We start from the raw sequence: 21,113 nt of genomic DNA, 5'->3' as shown, positions 1-21,113 counted from the left end.
AATTAGCTGAACAAATGATGAATAAACTATTGAATATAAGATAATTCTCTGTTCCTGTTTGCCCCTATCCTCCCAGGCCAAGGTCCATGATTGAAATTGTTATGTTAAAAGAAAAGAAAGAACAATAATTGATTATAAGTCAGCTCTTTGAATTTATTTAGTTTTTCTTCACCACTTGATGACAGCCTGCTATCTCTATATTCTATAGTAAAACATACTAACAACCTACCCTCTCCCCTGCTTGACATTACTTGAAAATCACGCATAGCTGAAGTTAGGTGACTAGTGCCCAGAAAGTCAGAAATAGAAAAGAGACACACATCTGACACTTGCCCCATGGATACTGACCTCCTTCTCATATTCCTATCCATTAGTAAGGCATGTTCACCATAGGATAAGAGATTAGACAGTAGAATGTGTGTTTTGTTTAATTAAAAGTGCAAAAGATCTTACTCAACTGCTAGTGATAATTGTTAAAGACATTAATGCCATGACTTAGGGATCTTGTTCTCCAAGGAAGTTAAAGAATATGTAAAGATGATACATAGCCTAAGGGGAAAGGGGGTGGTGGGGAGAAGAGGAATACTCTAAAGATATGAGTCACACAGAATGCTGAAGATCCTTCTTCTCATACTCGTAACTACTCCACTGAGAAGGAATTAGCTCTCACATTTAAAGTGGGAAATGACCATAGAAAGGTAGAAAATGGTTATTTATTTCCAGACCTTGCCAACTTCCATACTGCTCTATTGCTGTGTCATAGTCACAGACCTGAACAGTGACAGGAAAAATAATTTCTAAATCTTCCTGTTCAAGAAGTAATTTTATTGATCCCCACTTTATCTTTTATTTTTCCTATGATTCAGCAGGTTAGAATTGCTCTAGTTCCAGTACTTTCTATCACTCAGCAAGATGTCCATGGGGTGTAAATGTCTTACAAGTTAATAGGAGGTGAAGAAATTTATTTCAGGGGCGCCTAGGTGGCTCAGTCGTTAAGCATCTGCCTTCGGCTCAGGTCATGATCCCAGCATACTGGGATCGAGCCCCGCATCGGGCTCTCTGCTCGGCGGCAAGCCTGCTTCTCCCTCTCCCACTCCCCCTGCTTGTGTTCCCTCTTTCGCTGCGTCTCTCTCTGTCAAATAAATAAATAAAATCTTTAAAAAAAAAAAAAAAAGAAAGAAATTTATTTCAGCACCAAGGAGAGTGCCTGTTATTTTCAGATGGTTTATGTGTTCAAAACTGCATATTATTCATGAGGCTAGAAAGAAATTTTGAAATGTCATTTAATAGAAAGCTGCTAAGAATTTATTTCATCCATTAGAATAATCCCAATCATTTCTATAAAATTTAAAAATTGCCAAGATTTTGTATATGTTCATGATTTCAACAATGTGCTATTCTTTTAGCTTTCAAACACAAGGAATTAGCAATCCTTTGCCTTTTTTTTCAAATGTCAAAAACCACAATTTCTGAATGGATCTAGAATGGAGGAAGGCTCAGTGAAACCACAGAAGTGTTAAATTAACAGAGATTAAAATCTACATGAGAACAAGGTCTAAAATCTTTTTCACCATTGTGTCCTCAAAGCTTGGCACATGATAAATGCTCAATGAATATTTATGTGAGTCTTCTGAGAAAGAATGAATTAATGAATGATGTTCATTAAGTCAACCAGAATTAATTAGTGAATATCTTCTCTCTAATGAAAGGTCACTTTTTTGCACCTGATCTGGAGATCCTCACACACCACATTGCTCTCAGCCTGAAACCTGAAAACGTCTTTCTTTGGCTATTATAAATGGAGTCTCTGGATCTCTGAAAAATCATGCTCCAGATCACACCTTTCATCTCCATGAAGCTTTCAGTATAAAGGTTTCTCCTTTGAGACTTGCAAAAGTCACTGATGTTTCAATCCATGTAATCCTACATCTCCAAGGCAGAATGGCATTATCCACCTATGGTTCCTCCAATGCTCAAACCAATGGTTCTGCCCTGTAACCAGATGGACAAGACACAGACACAGGAAGCTGACTCTCATCCTCCTCCATGAGGTCCCCAGGTAGACCATAACCATTTGTCCCTATTCTCAACAGCCCAGACAGCCCCTTCCTTCTGTGCCAAGAGTAGAAAACACCAGGCCTCACTCTGTTGAGAGACCTTCAAGAGTCCAAGACATCTGAGTCCAACTGTGCTGAGAGACAAAGGGCAATAATGCATTTCTGTTTCAAGCTACCACCATAGCCAGACATGGGGTCACCCTGGGAGACCAGAATCTACCAAAACAGGGCCAAAGGTGAAAGAGAAAACATGAACAAGTAAAACCACAATGTTTAAACAGATGTTTCCAATTGTCAGCAAGTTGTGAAGACTTCTCAAAGCTCTAAATCCTTTTTCCTTTTTATGTCTATTTGTGCAATAAAACATGTGTGAACAAAGTCAATCCTGGCTCCCAGGTAGACACAGTCCAGTTCTTAGCTCTTAGGAGGCTTCTGGGCTAAGGCTCCACTCTACTTGGACTGTACTATCAGGCCCCCAAAACGGGGGGGAGCTGCCAGGGAAGGACTGATTTCCATTTCAAACTGCATTCTGGTACTTTGTACTCCAGCACCATTGGCCGATCAATATTTAATGCTTGGAGATTCTGACTCTGCGGGAGTCATGTCAGGGGACCTTGGGAGCCAATCTGCTTGAGCTTCTGAGTGATAATTATTCATGGGCTCCTGCCTCTTGCTCTTTCTCTCGCACGGTCCCACTCTGCAGACTCAGTGCCTTATTCAGTCTTCTCTCTCGCTCTCTCCGCTGCTGTAGCTGGACCCTTCGCCTTCGCCACCGCTCAGCATCTGCACATCCCTACAATGGCTAAAACAGCAATGGGTAAGGCATCGCGCCTCCTTCTCCCTCGGCTCGACCTGGAGCCCACCTCTCACCTTCTGTCTTAGAGCTTTGAAGGCATTCGGAAATATTTTATAAAGAAAAAGACGTAATGATAAAACAGAAACCGGGAAGGACGAAGGCAGTTCTGGGGGTTTGGGAAGGGCAAAGAGTGGGTCCCTGGAAATCTAAAACTAAAATTTTCTTTTGAAAGGTAGAAGCAGGTAAGTTGCCCTCCCAAGAGAAGAGAATTTGTTCAGTTTCCATGTTTAAAATTAGGGCTCAATTGTTGGGGGAGGGAGCTACCTCTACTGTTTGCCTTAAATGGGGTTAAGGGACATTTTGGAAAGTGCTTTGTAACATCCTTTATTTCTTCTCTAGTTAAAAAAAAAGAAAATGGGGAAGAGGAGAGGGAGGTGGCGGAAAGGAAAAAGAAAAATGCGAAGTCAAATCGGTCCCTTCTAGGTTGTTTGAAAGATGGGTGGAGACGGCGGGTGGGGTGGTGGCGGGTGGAGAACGGGGCAAATTTTATGGTATTGTCTCGTCGGAAAAACCGCTAGTCCTGGGGCGCGGTGCGGGGAGGTTAGGGCGGGGGATGGGGTGCTACGCTCCTTTGTTTTAGGGAAAGGGAGGGGAAGGAGAAAGGAAGTCGGGGAGGGCATGGAGGGCGCGGGTGGGCAGCTGCAGGGGCGGGGAAGCGCGCGGTGGGGAGGGGTGGAGGGACAGCGGTTTCGCAGGCGCTGGGGTGGGGTTTCTTTGTGTGAGGACGAGCGGTCCCAGGGGGAGGCACCTGCAGCGCTGGGCGCACAATGCGGACGGCCCCACCCTGTGTGAAGCCGCGCCGGCGCCCTCACTCCTCCCCCCTGCGGGGTGCAGCAGCTTCAGCCGAAAGAGGGCCGGGTGGGGAGCGCAGCGCGACACCCAGGAGCCCAGCCCTGGGGCCGGGGGGGAACAGCAGCGCCACGCCCCGCGCTTGTCGCTCCTGACTCCGACTCGGCTTCCGAATGAGACCTGACCATAGCCCCTGCCTTCCCCACCCTGGCCTCATTGTTCTGTTTTACGGAGAGAAGGAAAAAAGTGGATTAGCCTTTTTCTTTTTCAAAATCACATTGCATAGGGTGACTAGACATTGACGCGGATAAAGGCTTCTTTGAGCCCATTGATCGTTTTGGGTAAAAGCTTTGGGAACCTAGATAAGTGTAGATATAATAGTACAGATACAAAAGAGGCCAACTTCTTAAATTGAGCCACGTGAAATACCCGTCTTCTAGGTCAAACAGGGCCAAATAATGGCAATTTTCATAGGCTCAACCTATATATCAGGGAAACAGTTGAGACACAGAGATCCCCAGCTGGTTGTGCGCCTCTAAGTGCCCCACGGTTCCAGCTCTCGGTGGCCCCCGGGGTGGACAGGCAGGGAGGGACCCGAGGTCTGGTGACTGCTGGAAACACCACCTCCCCCGGGACCCGGTGCGGGATGCGGAGAAGGGAAAAAGCGATGGACAGGGCTCGCTCTGCACAGCTCCGCCCTGCCCCACCCTTTCCGCGGTGCGGGGAAGACCTCGGGCTCCGAGGCGTGGGGAAGAAACGGACTTGGGGAGGGGCGTTTGAACGGTCTGCAGTCCTAGAGCCCCTTTTTTTTCAGCCCTGCAGTCCAGAACAGCCCAGACACCCCCTCGCTTGGCGCAGACACCCGGTGTTGCTCTGCGAGCTGGCGCCGAGCCCCTCCCAGCCAAGAGGGTGTCTCTGCAGAAAAGCTGGCTCGAGCCCCGCCCGGCCATACAAAGGCGCGGCCCCACCCCAGCCGGCGGCGAGACCGCAGAGGTGACCCCTTCCCAGTGGTGCGGGGAGGGTTTTTCTTTTCTTGCTCTCCCACAGCCCGCGGAGTTCAGGCTACTTTCCCCCCGCTGAAGCCCTCGGCCCAAGCCGGGTTCTCTATCATTTCCCGGGAGTAGACCCTTTGGATAGTCTCTCCAGAAGGGACCCTCGCTAATCTAGCAAGGCGCGGCTCGGCCCCACCCCTCCCAGCGGCGGCCGGGACCAGTCAGCCGCTGGCCGGGTGGGGGCGCACTTGGCGAGGCGGCGCGTGGAGCGCTGCCAGCCCTGCAGAGCCCAGCGCCGCGCCCTGTGCTCCCCTCCCCCGAGCTGGGCGCTCGCCCCCGCGGGTGCAGCCCGGGAGACGGGTTTCTGCGCAGTGTCCTGAGCTACCCCGCTTTTCACAGTTCGCGATTCACCCGCAAGTCCAGAAAGGTTCTCAGAATGAGGGATGGGGCGGTCTCGCTCTGCGTTCTGCACCCCCATCGAGAGGTTTCTGCTGCAGAAGGGCGGCTACAAACTCATCATTATCAGTATTATTTCAAATCATTATAATTATTATTATTACTTCATGACTCAATGGCCTTATTTGTTCAAAAGGTTTGAATGATTGAATTTGGTTAAGGATTATTAACCCTTGTTGCCCTCACTTTTCTTCCTTCTACTCTTCCCTTCCTTCTCCCCCACCCCTTAAGAAAAGAATTTTTTGTCCTGTTGTTCATTTTACATTATAAAGCGAATGTATTTTCAATTCCTGTCTGGATTACATATGTTCTTGTGGGTCGGATATTATGTGCAGGTGCTTCCTAAGGGTAGGGTTTGTGTGCCAAAAATTGCTGGAAAATTCTCCGCAGATAATTGTTTGTGACTGCAATGGGTAAAATTATGCATATATAATTGAGATGTTATGATCTTCACTGTGTATTCCATAAGGTCATATCTATCAATCAATATATATAGGTTATGCACAAATTTTTAACTGTTTCTTTTTTTTTTTTTTTTGAAACTGTTCTTGCAATTGCTGATTCTTGATACAGTCTCAATCCTGCACAGAAACCTGGATCGTGAAATGGTAGCCACCATCCCATTAATAAAAATCCCACCCAAAATATGACAAATGCAAGGGTCCTTTCTGCCATGAGTAAGCTGTATTTGCAAATCATGAAGAGAAGTACAACCTCTACAATCCTAAATTAATGGATTTTGAAATCGTTTCAGTTGCAAAGCATAATCAATTAATCACCAGGGCGGGTGCTTTTTCCTGATTCATTAAACAATTATTCAGCATGATTGTACTAGGTGCATATAGTATTCCCCATTATCTATTCTAATGAAGTGGGCACCTTCTAAATGGATATATCAATAACCTGAAGTGGAAAAATGAAAATTTGGTCAGGATTGCAAGATCAAACTGAAAGAGAAATAGCAGTAGCTTATCAATTAATTATATATATGGTTAATACCAGCTGAGTAAGCTGAGCCTGCAATAAGCACTATGTGACCCAATGTAGCCCAAATACATTTATACATGATGGTATAAATTAGTAAACCTGGTGGTGTTTATCTACATGTTAAAATTCTCTGAAAGTATATTTTAAAATAATAAATAAGATTGAATGGTTTTTAACATTAAAGTCTGGAATTTTTTTTCAGTCACAATTCGCAATGGTTTTGTGAAGTGACCTACAAATTTATAGTAAATTATTCTATCCTAAGGGGGAGGGGATTATTTTTATTGTGAGAAAATTGCCTCTGCTCTTAGTCATTAACATTTTTAGCAGGATTTTATTTGTTGCACTAAAAACACATTTACTTACTTTGGGGATTTTTTAAATTATTAATGGATAGATTGTGGAATAAGCATTCGGCCATTTGGGCCAAGCTTGTTCTCTGTGATGAAAAGGCTGCAAGAGGCTACATTTTGCCACATTCCTGAGTGCCCGTCAGTCCTTTCAGAGTGCATGGAGCTGATTCACGCAATAAAATAGTTTTCCACCCTACAATGTAGGATCAAAATAGTTACTTAATTCTGTGAATATCTAGTAATTGCTTTCATCCAGAATTTCAAGTTAAATCTGTACAGTTAAAAATGAAATGGGAGATGAATCAATCACATATTTAATTGAGCATTTTTGTTATTAATGAATCCAGACCATCTTAAGGAAAATTCCTGATTTATCAGTCACCACTGTTTTTTACTCCAACTGAACAGGGCTGACTATATGCCGCATTCCACCTCAGGAGCTCTTTGCTAACAAGGATGGATGACACTGGCCCTGAGCACGTGGCTACCTGCTGTGGGTGTGGCCACTCCCAAGCTGCTGAAACCTCATTCCAGCTCACACCAATTTCCTATTTGTTTCTTGGAGAAACACACACTATACTGTTGTCACAGGATCTGTGACCTTATATGAAAAATGCAAGAAATTTGCCACATAAGAAGAAAATACCAAATTAGCTGATGACCCAGATGTTTCCAGAACTGAGGCTGGTTCTCTTTCCTGGTTCTCTCAGTTGGAAAACCTTAGAGTCCACATTAGCTTTCACCCCACTAGAGGGCAATCTAGTTCTCTAAAGAAATAGGTGATTGATTTTTTTTTTTTAACCCAGTTTCAAATACTATTTAATAAAAAAATGTTTTTAATCTGCAACATTCAATTGCTTATTCAATAAATTAATGCCATACTTTACCCTACTGGATGAAAAGGGTTTGTGCACTTTTTCAAGGAGACTGATAAAATGAGTGGAAATGGGTGTTAACCCTGGTTAGTCATTCTCTTACGATTTTACTTTCTAGTTTTATTACATAGCTATTATAACATTATTTATGTTACTTTGGGGAGTTTTTAGTGCATGAATGGTAGAAAATGGCCAGTAGTAATAGCAAAATTATTTAGGAACAGAATGTTTTAATGTTTAAATAAAGGAATAAATTAAACAAAAACATAGTTTACTTATTCATTTATTTAAAATGTGCTGAAGATGTTGGGGACATACCCGAATGTCAGTGTCCACCTTCAGGGAGCTTGCAGGCTAGCAGTTAAAACGTAGATACAAAGTGATACTGAGGAGGTGGTACCAAAAACAAGCATAAGCTAATTTTTAGGATCATCAAAAGTAGATTTTTTCTATGTTTGCATTGGCAGAGATTTTTTTCTCTTATGTTTCGCATAACTATAATCCATCTGTAAAATATTTAATAGTTTCATATTACTGTGCTCCTCAAACTTTAATGTGCATATGAATTTTCTGTGATTTACATTAAAATGCAAATTCTGATACAGTAGGTCTGGTTGAGGCCAGACATTCTGCATTCCTAACAAAATCCCAGATGATGCTGATTCTAACCACAGAACATGTCAGTTTTAGAAAGAGAGAATTGTGATAGACGTGTTCCTCCCATAATAAGCTTTGGTATTAGGTCTTAATATTTTCAAATGCATGGCAATCTTTACAAAATATTTCACTTCCCCCTTCGTACTCTTAGGGATTTTATTCCTCTGGGAGTTATTTGTTCTCTGCCATCACTCTTTTCTTAATTGGATTTTTAAAAATATATTCATATTGTAGGACTCAGCAGAAGACCTTCAAGAGAAATGTGGAAAATGAGAATTTGGCTGTGTGTGTGTGTGTGTGTGTATGTTAGAAAAATGAATATGGCTTGTGGTACAGTCGAGAAAGATGATAAATCAATATTGCTAGCTTACTGTTATTTACAAAACAATGTGCAGAACAAAGAGTTCAACTCACAACCTTTTAGTCATGGGATAATCTAAAATTTGCCTAATTTCATGTGCCATATAGTTAATCCCATTTGCCATATAGATAATTCGCTACAGATACTCCACATACTGCAGAAACTAAAACAAATTGAAGAGCACTAAAATTGCCTTTCAACATAGCCCATACTTGTTACTTACCAAATTATTCTAACAGAGAATTTCTTCCACATGAGAAAATTATTGATAATTTATTGAGTATGACTGCATAATTGAAAACAGATTATGTATGTGTTTTCTCCTTACTTAAGCCAATAAAGGACCTCCATTATTCCATACTAACTTTTTAAGAAAGTCAACCTAAAGGAAAAAAAAAAATACTGGTCTTCAAAGAATAGCACCAAAAATACCATATGTCAGTGCTCTCATGCAGTGGGGTGAATTACCACATTTCTGGAAATGCTATCCTACAAAATTATACTATACATAAAATAATCTCAAATTAGAAATGCATATCCCAAATAGGGCACTAAAATCATAGTCCCAAATAAAACTGGCCGTAGAGTTGTAGGATATATTATTATGCAATGTAAGGTTGAATTAAGCCTCAAGGTTATCCATTCCTTTGTTGTTGTTATTGTCAATCAATGGTTTTCCTCTGCCACTGTTCTCTTTCAAGATTCATTTTTCCAGCATAGACATAAATTTTAGAGTATCTCTATAAGAAATGATTTTTACTGATTGATTTAATTCTTATATAGCATATATAACATGCTAGGCACTAAGCACTTTACACATTATTAGTTACATTAATCATCCAATAATCCTAAAAAGTAAGTACTTTTACAGATGAGGAAACAGAGGCACAGAGGGGTGAAGTGACTTTTACCTAAGATCACACAGTTGGATATGGAACTTGAGTCCAGGCCATCTGGTTCCAGAATCTGTCCCTTTAACCAGTCCCGGCTACTCTTATAAATGCTCCATGTCAGAGGTGTTCCCACCATGGCAGTCAAACCTGTGAGACTGCCATTTTGTCTAACAAGGCTGAGATGGTCTTATCCTTTCTTAGCACAGACTCACTTTAAAAAGGAGATACCTTCATGGGCGCCTGGGTGGCTCAGTTGGTTAAGCAACTGCCTTCAGCTCAGGTCATGATCCTGGAGTCTCTGGATCGAGTCCCGCATTGGGCTCCCTGCTCAGCAGGGAGTCTGCTTCTCCCTCTGACCCTCCCCCCTTTCATGCTCTCTCTCTCTCAGTCTCTCTCTCTCAAATAAATATATAAAATCTTTAAAAAAAAAAAAAAGGAGATACCTTCAAACTGATGACTACTTTTAATTGCTAACCTGGGGCTTATTAAAATAATTGCCTTGATTTAGGCTTTTGGGGGAACAAGAGCTATGAGACCTTGGGGGTTGTAATGTATGGCACACATGGCTGTCTGAAGGCTCAGCTAAGAGAGTAGCAGGGACTTCTGATGTGGACACACCATGATGACCAGTTCTGGAAAGAAAAAAAAAAAAATCTTGACTTAATCTAATCAATGTCATCATGGTTATCACATTTTAAAAGGGACCCTTACCTCCTTCCATAGACACTAGATATTTAACTTTAATATTTTGTTTTATGAAATAAATCTAGAACTAAAAGAGATATACTACCCAGGCATCCACATTTAGTATAATCATTCGGTATTACTTCAAGACTCTTCCCCTTATTACCGCAAAAGCAAGCAGACAGGAGGAAGGCTCTGAATCCCTTGTGAAACATTTTTAATTATCTTTTAATAAAGGAATCAGGTCCTGTCATTTGTCAAGGAGACATTTGCAGTAGTAAAACCTGTGTTTATACAACCCATTTTTATTAGCCATGATTAAAGATAACATTTTGTGTACATTTGTTCTCATAAAACACTTTTATGTGAATATAAAGGTTAATTAATGCATTTCGGCAGTCATTTTGCTAGTCATCTGGAAATATAGCTTCTCTAGCAATTGTACTTAAAAGAAGCAGCTATACATTATACAAAACCGTAACAAAAATTTTAAGATTTTTCTCATTTGTAATTTTGTTGACCTCCAGTTTAAAATATTTAATACTTGGAAAAATTACAAAATTCAAAAAATTTGACCAGAAATAGATAATTAACAGTTTTTGTATAGTACATTAAAAATAACATTGCCTGGGACTGATTTTTTTTTCCAAAGATTTTATTTATTTATTTGAGAGAGAGAGAATGAGAGACAGAGAGCATGAGAGGGAGGAGGGTCAGAGGGAGAAGCAGACTCCCTGCCAAGCAGGGAGCCCGATGCGGGACTCGATCCCAGGACTCCAGGATCATGACCTGAGCCGAAGGCAGTCGCTTAACCGACTGAGCCACCCAGGCGCCCTGATTTTTTTTTTTTTTTTAAGCAAAATCATAAAGCAATGCCTGTATGAGTGCTTATTTAGCAGTTATTCTTTTGGAATAATTGTACTTTTGATGTCAGAGTTTGTACACCATCCACAGAACAAGTAACTAGTGTAACAATAGATCATCAGAGTATCAATCTTTCCACCTTTCAAGTTGCAGGTCTTTATATCAGGATAAAAAGAAAAGGATGAACTCTATCTAAACCTAGTTCCACAAATACTTGCATGAAAGAGCATTTTAAGCTTTAATTTTTTGTTAGCACTCTATTCCCTCTTTTGGAAGATTTTTTTCAACACCCACCCCCTCACCCCACCCCCACTCCTCCACCCCACCCCTGTGCACCACAGCCCCAGTTCGATTTCCATTCAATAACACCACTCAAAGTGAACCTAATGATAATCTTTCAGTTCCAGTATCCTAGTAGACAGAAGCTTAACTCGTGACAAAGCTCAACCTACAATAAACTGACTATTGCAAAACGGACACCAGGAAATCTCATCAAGATGTTCCTTGTTACCACTTCCAGACTCCCATGGGAAGGGAGCCTCAGTTGAGCTGACACGAGAGTTATCGTAGGCTCCCTTGAAACCTTGCTCTGGAACATACTGTCCTTATGACTGCAAAGTTCTTTGTTATTCCCAACACTAATATCTGTTGTTGTAATTTAAGTCTTACAGCTTTATCTGAGAAGCGCCAGTTAGCATCCTTCTCATCCTTCTCATTATCACCATTCAAACACATGAAAAATTACCAGAGTCAATTCTAGTCTTTTGATGCACAGATTACATGATCCAAAACTCCCGTCATTTTAAAACTTTTTCATTCTACTTCAGACTTACCTTTTCCTTTTATATCAAAAAGAGAGCAGACAAACATAGAAGATTGAAAATTTCAAAAGAAATTTAGATAGCATGATCTATCTATACTGGACCTTGTAGTTCTTAGAAAATATTCACTTCCTCTAGCCTTTTTAATCTTCACATAGTCCCTATGAAATGGGCATAGTATACATGTTGCTCTGTTTAAAATGAGTCAATTTAGGCTCAAAGAATTTACCCAGTCAAGTTCATATGTGGTAAGCTTCAGGGCCAGGGCCAGAATATGTGTCTAATAAAGACATATATATACATATATATATAATATGTATTAGATATAAACTCTATATGAATATAATGGTCTAAAGTATATATGTAATAAAAAATAAAACTAATAAAATTTAGCATTTACTCCTGTAAGTCCTATAAGCAAATATGCACACATGAGGGAGGTCGTACACAAAACATATTTGCCTTTAGTCCAAAGTCATTAGTAGTTAATGACAAGACTTACCAAATAGATACAAGCACCAATTCTCTTCTGAAGCTAAGTATCATGAGAATATAAATAAACATGATTCTCTTGCTTGGGGGAATTTAGTCTTTTGTAGAAGACAAGATTCTGTACATATAAAAAAGTTGAATGCCAATCGTAGTAGCTTATAACCATAACTGGAAGTCTCCACCATTTTAAAAACTTTATTGTACTACCCTACAGTATTACAAGACAGTGCATAATGCTACACAAAGAATATCAGTTAGGAAGTACTACAATCCACCCAGAGGATACACACTTGAAATATCTAACTAGTCTCCTCTATCAACCAATCTAGCCAGGGAATCCCTTAGTTAAAACGTTTCTCAAACTTTACTGAGCATCCGTAGCACTCAGCTCCCACCCCCATAGGTTCTGATTCACATTCTGTGGCTCTGAGGTGGGTCTCATTAATTTGCATTTCTAACAAGCTTCTAGGGGATGCTGACGCTGCTGGTCCAGAACCACACTTGGATCAAACCTAATGCTGGTGACCGTTGGGGTCCCTGGCACAGTGTGGGGAGCAGCATGGCCCTCTAGTGTGATTTCCCTCCTTTGACCAGCTCTGCAACTCTGGACTCAAGAGAATAGAGGACTTAAGCCCTAACAGCTCCGCCCCTCTCCATATGCCACCAGGGCTGCATTGCTGGAAGAGCCCAGGAGCAGGATCCTGAAGCTCTGAGCCCTAGTCTTGACTCTCTCAGCTAGCCAGCCTTAGTCAGGTCCCTTTTTCTCTCTGTGCCTCTGTTGTAACATCTGTAAAGTGGTGAGATATTGCCTTGTCTGTTTCAGAGGGTCCTTTTCAGAACCAAGGAAACAAATGTGAAAATGATTAGTATCTGTCAAATACTATATAAATGGAACCCCTTACATTATGTGTCACTAGATAGAATGCCTGGATATTTTACCCATGTACTGATGCACATTTAGTGAATGAATAATGAGGGAACAAGGAGCACAGAAACTGAGTCATTTGGGGTTTTTGGTTTTTTTTTTTTTTTTTTTGAAAAACACTTCCTAAATAATAAATTGAAATAAAATGTTGAGTGAATTGCTTGGGCAACAGTATTTGATATTTTGAAGGACTTGTGCTTAGGTCCCACCCAAGATTCTTCTTTAAAATTCTTAAATAGGGCGCCTGGGTGGCTCAGTCGTTAAGCATCTGCCTTCGGCTCAGGTCATGATCCCAGGGTCCTGGGATCGAGGCCCACATCGGGCTCCCTGCTCAGCAGGAAGCTTGCTTCTCCCTCTCCCACTCCCCCTGCTTGTGTTCCTGCTCTCACTATCTCTCTCTGTCAAATAAATAAATAAAAATCTTAAAAAAAAAAATAAATAAATAAATAAATAATAAAATTCTTAAATAAATGCCGACTGAGAAGAAGCACTTACTCATCCAAAGTTTAATCTCTTGCAGTCAGTCCCCACTCATTTTTTTCCCCAACCCAACCTTCTTTAAGGGAAGGGTGGGGAATAGTGGCCCAAGATGGTAGCCATCAAGCTAAGAGAATTGCTGAGCAAGGCAGGGGTGCCCCTGCAAATAGAAATACAAAATATGAGAGGGTTGAAAAGGAAAAGGTAAAATTCAGTACCAATTGTTCTGCGGAGTCCATGTTTGCCCCTTACCAGCACCACCTTGACGTTCTCTACCCCCTGAGTCTGCCCCATCGAGCAACCGTACAAGCCCACCTTAGACAAAGCAACCCAAGCCCAAATGTTGGCTTAAAGCTGCTTCCAAAAGTTAAAAACAAAAGGGGAGCGCTTTGTATAATAGAAAAAAAGCAACTCGTCATGGAGCTCAAAAGAATGCAAAAATGTTATGAAAATTAAAAACAGTACTATAAATTCCCCACCCCCCCAAAAAAAGCTCAGGTCAGGAACATTCCTATTACATGAAAGAGAGCTCTCTGGCAGATTAGATGTAGGTTGATATTAGATGGACATAGTTTTGAAGCCTGCCCCACTACTCACTATCAGATAATCCTTGAGCAAATGATCATTTCTATACCACAATTTTCTCAAACATGAAATGGGGAAAATAATGCCACCTAAATGCCACCTAACGTGGTTGTTATGAGGCTTAATTAAACAGTTGAATGTTAAGCACTTTGTAATAAAAAAATTAATCTCCTTCCAAGACCCCCTAAATAGATGATGAAAACACTAAATAGAAGTAATCATTTAAAATAAATATCTAGGGGCACCTGGGTAGCTCAATCATTAAGCATCTGCCTTCGACTCAGGTCATGATCCCAGAGTCCTTGGCTCCCTGCTCCGTGGGAAGCCTGCTTTTCCCTCTCCCACTCCCCCTGCTTGTGTTCCCTCTCTTGCTGTCAAATAAATAAATAAAATCTTTAAAAAAATAAAATAAACATCTAAATTCTCGTGATTTGGGAATTTCCACATGTAGTAATAAATCTACTAGAAATTACTTGGAATTTAAGAAATGATCACTATTCAATTCTTTGTGATAAAGGGAGAGCTGATATTATATTTATGATGCAGCTACCAATATAGTGTATCTCCAAGACAAATCCACCCTGGGCAATGCCAAAATTAAAAGTACACTTTTCTTGCATTTATTTCTCATTTTGTTTTTCACCGTCAAATATTTTGTATCTCATCCTACTTCAAATATATATAAAACTCCAATAAAATTGGGGCGCCTGGGTGGCTCAGTTGGTTAAGCGACTGCCTTCGGCTCGGGTCATGATCCCGGAGTCCTGGGATCGAGTCCCACATCGGGCTCCCGGCTCGGCGGGGAGCCTGCTTCTCCCTCTGACCCTATCCCCTCTCATGCTGTTTCTCTCTCTCTCTCTCAAATAAATAAATAAATAAAATCTTAAAAAAAAAAAAAAAAAACTCCAATAAAATTGACCGTTCTTGTCTGCCCAGTAAGGCTCATCTACATAAAATGTCACATTCAGTAGAAATAATAAGAAACATTAAGATGTGAAAGTCTACACTAAGTTCTCTTAAAGAGCAGGAAGAAAGGCACCTGGGTGGCTCAGTGGGTTAAGTCTCTGACTTTTTATTTCTGCTCAGGTCATGATCTCAGGGTTGTGAGATCTGCCCAAGCCCCTTGGCAGGTTCTCATGCATTGGGCATGGAACCTGTTGGGATTCTCTCTCTCTCCCTCTCCCTCTGCCTCCCTCCCTCTCTTAAAGAAAAACAAGAGAGCAGGAAAGGGGGGATTATATCATGTAGCACACACACACACACACACACACAGTCTCTTCTCCTTACAATCTTTTTTTTTTTTAGATTTTATTTATTTATTTGAGAGAGTACAAGTGGGGAGGAGAGGGAGAAGCAGGCTCCCCACAGACCAAGGAGCCTGATGCAGGAGTCGATCCCAGGACCCCGGGATCATGACCTGAGCCAAAGGCAGACGTTTAACCAACTGAGCCACCCAGGCACCCTTCTCCTTACAATCTTATTAACCCATCAGTTTCATGGGATCTCCACGGCACTTGGCTATTGTGAAATCCCTCCCCCTTGCTTCCTCAGACTCTTCCCTACCTGGCACTCTCCTGCTGTCCTTCCATTTCCAACACCCTTCCTCCAGTTAGATCTTTTCTTTCAGAGATAACTCCAGGTACCTGCTTATCTGGATCAATTTAGCCTTCTTCCTCTCCATCCATTAGTAGATGGTGCACAACAAAGACAATAGGGCCAAACAGTACGAATGTAATATTCCTTAGATGACTGTGGTGGGAAAAGACTATGGATACGTAGAGTTTCATATTATTCCTCAGTCATTCATGACAGTTACACCTTTTCAATCAATAGTGTTTCAGGTACCAGTCAATATAAATCTGGAAGATGTTAGCAGAATGTAATCATTAGAATAATAAAGATATCCTGAGAAATCAAATTAGCATTCATCTGGCATCTGACTTTACAACACCTGAAGGGAGGATAATTGACTACCAATAGAAAAGAGCATTTTAAATATTTTGCCTCCAAAATTTCATATAAATGTATGGTACATAAACTAGGAATTATATTTATGACATAACTGCAGACATATTAATATGTGCTTACATTTACAAGGGTTGTACAGGCCTTTTTCAAATTAGATACTGTTGATGATAGCAATCTCCATATAAAAATACTCAATATTTTTTCATTTGAAGGCCATAAAATACAGGTAATGATATACTCCTACTTTCTCATAAACATAGAATAATGACAAAGGAGCAACTTTATATGAAAGCATTAAAACAATGTAAATCCTCACAAGTTCATAATACATTGCACCTGGTAGGAAAGTTCAGCTTTAAAGAAAATGTAGACATTTCCTCATTTAAGAAAATCTAGCAAGGTTCTGAAATACCTAGCCAAACACAAAGTAAAGAGAAAAGAACTACATCTCTCTATCAACCAAAAACTTGGCTTAAAAAAAGAAAAAAGTCTAGGAGTAGAAAAAAGAAAAGAAAATGAAACTCAGTATTTAGGATGAAAATTTTTTTTTCTAAGTTCAGGGCTAACATGGAAGAAATTAAATTAAGTAGCTTTGAAAGAATTGGATTTCGCTCACTGAAATATTTCTTAAAATGAAATCTTAAAAGAGTGTTCACAGTTGCAGTCTGTATTGGTTACAAATTGCGAGGAGCTATGTTACAATGTACCCAAGAGAAGAAATGCGGAAAAATGTAACCTGCAGAGAACACAGGACTTTGTGTCCTGCTTGCCTGGTGGAAAGAAAGCTTATGCATCTAAATTAATTGCAAGGGGAAACCGTCACTCCTGACAAATAACAAATAGCCCTGAAGTTTTTCTGTCCAGAAAACTACACGTTTTATCACTTCTGCTAAATTTTAGAAGTGACTGGGGAATACGTAGTGTCGTCAGCTAAGAATTGCTTCTGAGAAAGGATTTGCTCTCCTTGAAGCAAATAAGTAGTAGCTTCCCCAAGTCAAGCTTTCCTTGATCTTTCCTTCCTATGAACTCTTATAGCAGATTTACTGTCTCCCAGTAAATGTGGGAATTGGCCATATATCATCAAATAGCACCTTTTGCTAACATCTTCCTGGTCATTTATTGCTTCCCTACTACACATGAGCCATCTACATGTCTCATGTCCTCCCTAGGCTCTTTTTCCCCACTTAATTTTTATGGCAACCCCCAAACAGGTTTCATTATCCCCACCTGACAAGAAAGGAAAGCGGAAGCCAAGGGAAGTTAAATGACTTGCTCTGGGGCACAAATGTTCGGGGCAGAGCTAGGTTTCAAATCTAGTGCTCACTTCCCTGCACTCCAGCTTCCTCATGCGCTGTTCTTACTTCCTGTTTTGCTACAGACATTTCTCTGTCTTCGATCCAACCATGCTGAGGGGTTTTAGATAGAACCACGTTCCACTTACTTTGTCTCCCCTGTAGCACCTCTGTGGCTGGCAATAACCCTACTACTATAGGCTAACATGTATTGAGTACTTAACTCTGCGGGGATCTGTGACTATGCCAAACACTTGCAAGGGGTATTATCATCCCCGTTTTCACAGGTGAGAAAGGGAGAGAGGAAAAGTCACACACAGGATTTAAGACAAATCAGTCAAATCCCAGAGTTCACCTGGTTAACCACTGTGTCTCTCTTGGACATCGTAGGAGCTCTGACTGTGTTCGTTGACTCGATGAGGTAAGGATGAACTAAGAGAAGCTGGCAGAATTGTACAAACAATGTTCCACAACATTTCACTATAGCGAAGCCCGGTAAAACTTCAAAAGGTCACTCAAGAATATAGATCAACTGATAGAAGAAGAACCTTCACTAACAATTTCTTATATCAGTACAGCATTTCAGCTTCCCAGCACACACCTAATTCAATCCTTACAACAATTTTGTGGATAAATAAACTCCTGTTCAGGTTTAATAAATTGTTTAAAGTTGAAAAAGTCCTGAGCGAGAGCATAAGTCTTCAGCTCCTATTCATATTCTTTCCATTAGGGGGAAAAAGAAAACAACATTGCATATAAATGTAGAGGACACATTCCCTTGGCTCCTTCTTCTCCTTGAGTAGAGAGAGTTGATTACCTGCTGTTGTGAAGAATAAAGGTGGTAGGGCTTTCTTTAATTTTTCCAGGGAACCACACAATCATAGTTGTGGCATTAACTAGTGCCATTTGAAACTATCCACACAGCTACAGCGAGGGGGTAAGTGCTAAGTGAGAGAAGCAAACAACTTCAAGTATGCAGAAATACCAGTCTGTAGCATAAAACGAAGCTAGGACATTTAGTGGAGAGAAAAGTTGAACTCGGGGTGTCTAGGTGGCTCAGTCGTTAAGCCTCTGCCTTCGGCTCAGGTCATGATCCCCGGGCTCAGGTCATGATCCCCGGGCTCAGGTCATGATCCCCGGGTCCTGGGATTGAGCTCCGCATCGGGCTCCCTGCTCTGCGGGGAGCCTGCTTCTCCCTCTGCCTACAGCTTCCGTTGCTTGGACTCTTGCTCTCTCTGTCAAATAAATAAATAAAATCTTAAAAAAAAAAAAAGAAAAGTTGAACTCAATCTGGCTCCAACATCTGGGCTCTTGACTCTCACTCCATACCTACTTTTTTTTTTTTTAAGATTTTGATATTGAAGAAAGACATTGATTTATTAAAAGCCTACCATCACTTTCATTTAGGACGCCCCTTTCCCACTTCTGTTTTCCATTCTGTCCCTGCCACCAGCAGCACCCCACCACCGATCACCCCCTAAGGGAGCCTTCAAAGCAATAAAGGTTATTAATCTGATTTCTTCATCTATAAAATAAGAGTAATAGATGATTTCAAGTGTTCCTTCCAAGTCTAAAATGCTGTGGCTAGTGAGTCCAGTTGCCTTAGACTAAGTTGTCTTTTATATTTGTAAGCGATGACACCAGCTGACTAGAATGCAGAGCTTTCAAGAGTGTTACATACTCGCTTTGTATGTTGCTTTACATTCCCTGCAGAAAACTATACTAATTCAAGTTCCAGTGTATGATCTGATTAATCCTATTTCAGAAAATGAGTTTTTACCTGGCAGATCTGGAGGAAGTAGCATTTAATTTCCATAACAAAAAAGCAATTTCTGTCCTCTAGCTGGATTAACCTGAGGGGTTTCTTTCATGCCTCGAGAACAAGAATGGACGCTGAAGATCCCACTGCAGACACGGTAACATTAAGGTGCTTCATGCTCACCTCCAAGGCTCTGTTACTTCCTCATCCTCCCAGAGCTACTCAAGAATAACATTACTACAGTAATTTTTTTAAGTATCAGGTAGTTCTAAACCTTAACAATATTTATATTTCCTATTTTTTAAAAGATGTATTTGTTCACTTTATTCTCCATAACATAGGGTGACTGGCACATTAAGTGTGACTAGCAAAGTCACGATTTATTTTCAGTCAGAGGGAAAAACTAACTGATTATTCAGTTTTCATTCACTATACCAATTACAGAAGCATGTAATGTGTGGTTTTTGAATGGAAGGCTGAAATAAAACTCTACTGAATGTGATTTAAAAATCTGACTTTTTAGGGTGCTATTAAGTAAATGTTACATACTGTGCATTTTACAAAGTTTCATTAAATGAGATCCTGGAATTCTCATTAGGTTTTTGGAAGCAAGCAAAATGCTTGCCCTTCTATGAGGTTTTTGTGGCCGTTGTCTGAAATAGTTATTTTCTATTAATTATTTATGTACTATTTATTTCCTAAGAAAACATTTAGGGAGACCAGTATGAGTGCAGTTTGTATACTAACCAGATAAAGATTCTATCTGGTAGAACTTTAAGAAATATTTGGCAGTAACACCAAGGTAAAATACTTTTATTTACGATTGATGCTAGTAACTAAGTAGCATGTATTTTGTAGAACACACTCAGAACTAAAACAATAATATGGAGCTTTTTGAGGGCACCTGGGTGGCTCAGTCAGTTAGGCGTCTGCCTTCAGCTCAGGTCATGATCCCAGAGTCCTGGGATCAAGCCCCACATCGGGCTCCCTGCTCCGCGGGAAGCCTGCTTCTCCCTCTCCCACTCCCCCTGCTTGTGTTCCCTCTCTCGCTGTCTCTCTCTCTCTCTCTGTCAAATGAATAAATAAAATCTTAAAAAAAAAAATATGGAGCTTTTTGAATGCATAGAAACTTCACACCATTCCAAGGAAGTAGAAATTTACATAGAAACTCTTCAAGAAATATGCTTTCAACTTTTAGTGAGTTTTCAGACTGATAGAGGAATTCAATCAAGATTAACGTCTAGGGCTTGTCACACAAATTGCTGTGGGGTCTCTGCTTAATCCTACTGTTTCTTCACAGTGTTTTCTATAAATTAGTGTGTTCCATTATATGAAGACAGCCAGCCCCATCTTGTAATTGACAGATAGGATTTTCTCTGGATTCATTTTCTGTATCCTTAGTATCTAAATCACTGTCCATTCAGGGAAAAAGTCAACTGGCCCATTAACTAAGATAAAGTCATCCGAATCTTATATGACAGGTTTTTTTTTATTTTGCGCTTGTGATAAAAGTCTTGCATTTTCCATTTCTGAAAGTTCTTGCTTTCACTGAGAACATAGTAGGTAATTTACTGTATTTGTAGTTTCATACCATTTTATGCAATGCAAAGACACAAGACACAAACTTAATTCTAAAATTCATATGAAGTAGAAACCAGGTCTTATTTTCTGGAGAAAAGCCACACATGTGCTACAACAAAGTGAGAAAGGAAACCGGGGTCATTATCATTGATAACCACAATAATTTTGATTCTAGAAATTGAGCCCACAAATGCACTAATTAGTCTGGATAGGAAGTGTGAGTTTTGGCTGAATTAAGAATGGATGGAAAGTATTTTTCCAGTCTTCACCCCCCAAAAATTAAAAAGTAATGGGAAGAAAAAAAAAATTAACAGCGAGTGATTTAAATTACTTAGATGCCAGAGGAAGCCATTTTGCAGACATAATTCAGAGAACATCATGGCAGCCTC

The 21,113-nt window shown here is 40.5% G+C and overlaps 1 protein-coding gene across 1 annotated transcript in view; it reads left to right on the top strand.

Annotated features, from left to right (window-relative positions):
* The first annotated feature begins 2,530 nt into the window (after positions 1–2,530).
* Positions 2,531–21,113, top strand: part of STMN2 (stathmin 2) — a 49,956-nt gene continuing 31,373 nt past the window's right edge. Inside the window, exon 1 of the mRNA XM_045896340.3 lies at positions 2,531–2,874. Coding sequence (XP_045752296.1) covers positions 2,856–2,874 — 19 coding nt within the window. The 5' untranslated portion in view covers positions 2,531–2,855. The remainder of the gene's footprint in view (positions 2,875–21,113) is intronic.

Source organism: Mirounga angustirostris, unplaced genomic scaffold (genome assembly GCF_029215605.1).
Source record: "Mirounga angustirostris isolate CCGP_5_RB_7025 unplaced genomic scaffold, mMirAng1.0.hap1 SCAF_4, whole genome shotgun sequence".
Classification (NCBI taxonomy): domain Eukaryota; kingdom Metazoa; phylum Chordata; class Mammalia; order Carnivora; family Phocidae; genus Mirounga; species Mirounga angustirostris.
The sequence above is the reverse complement of the archived record's forward strand: the minus strand, read 5'-3'. Positions and strand labels throughout refer to the sequence as shown.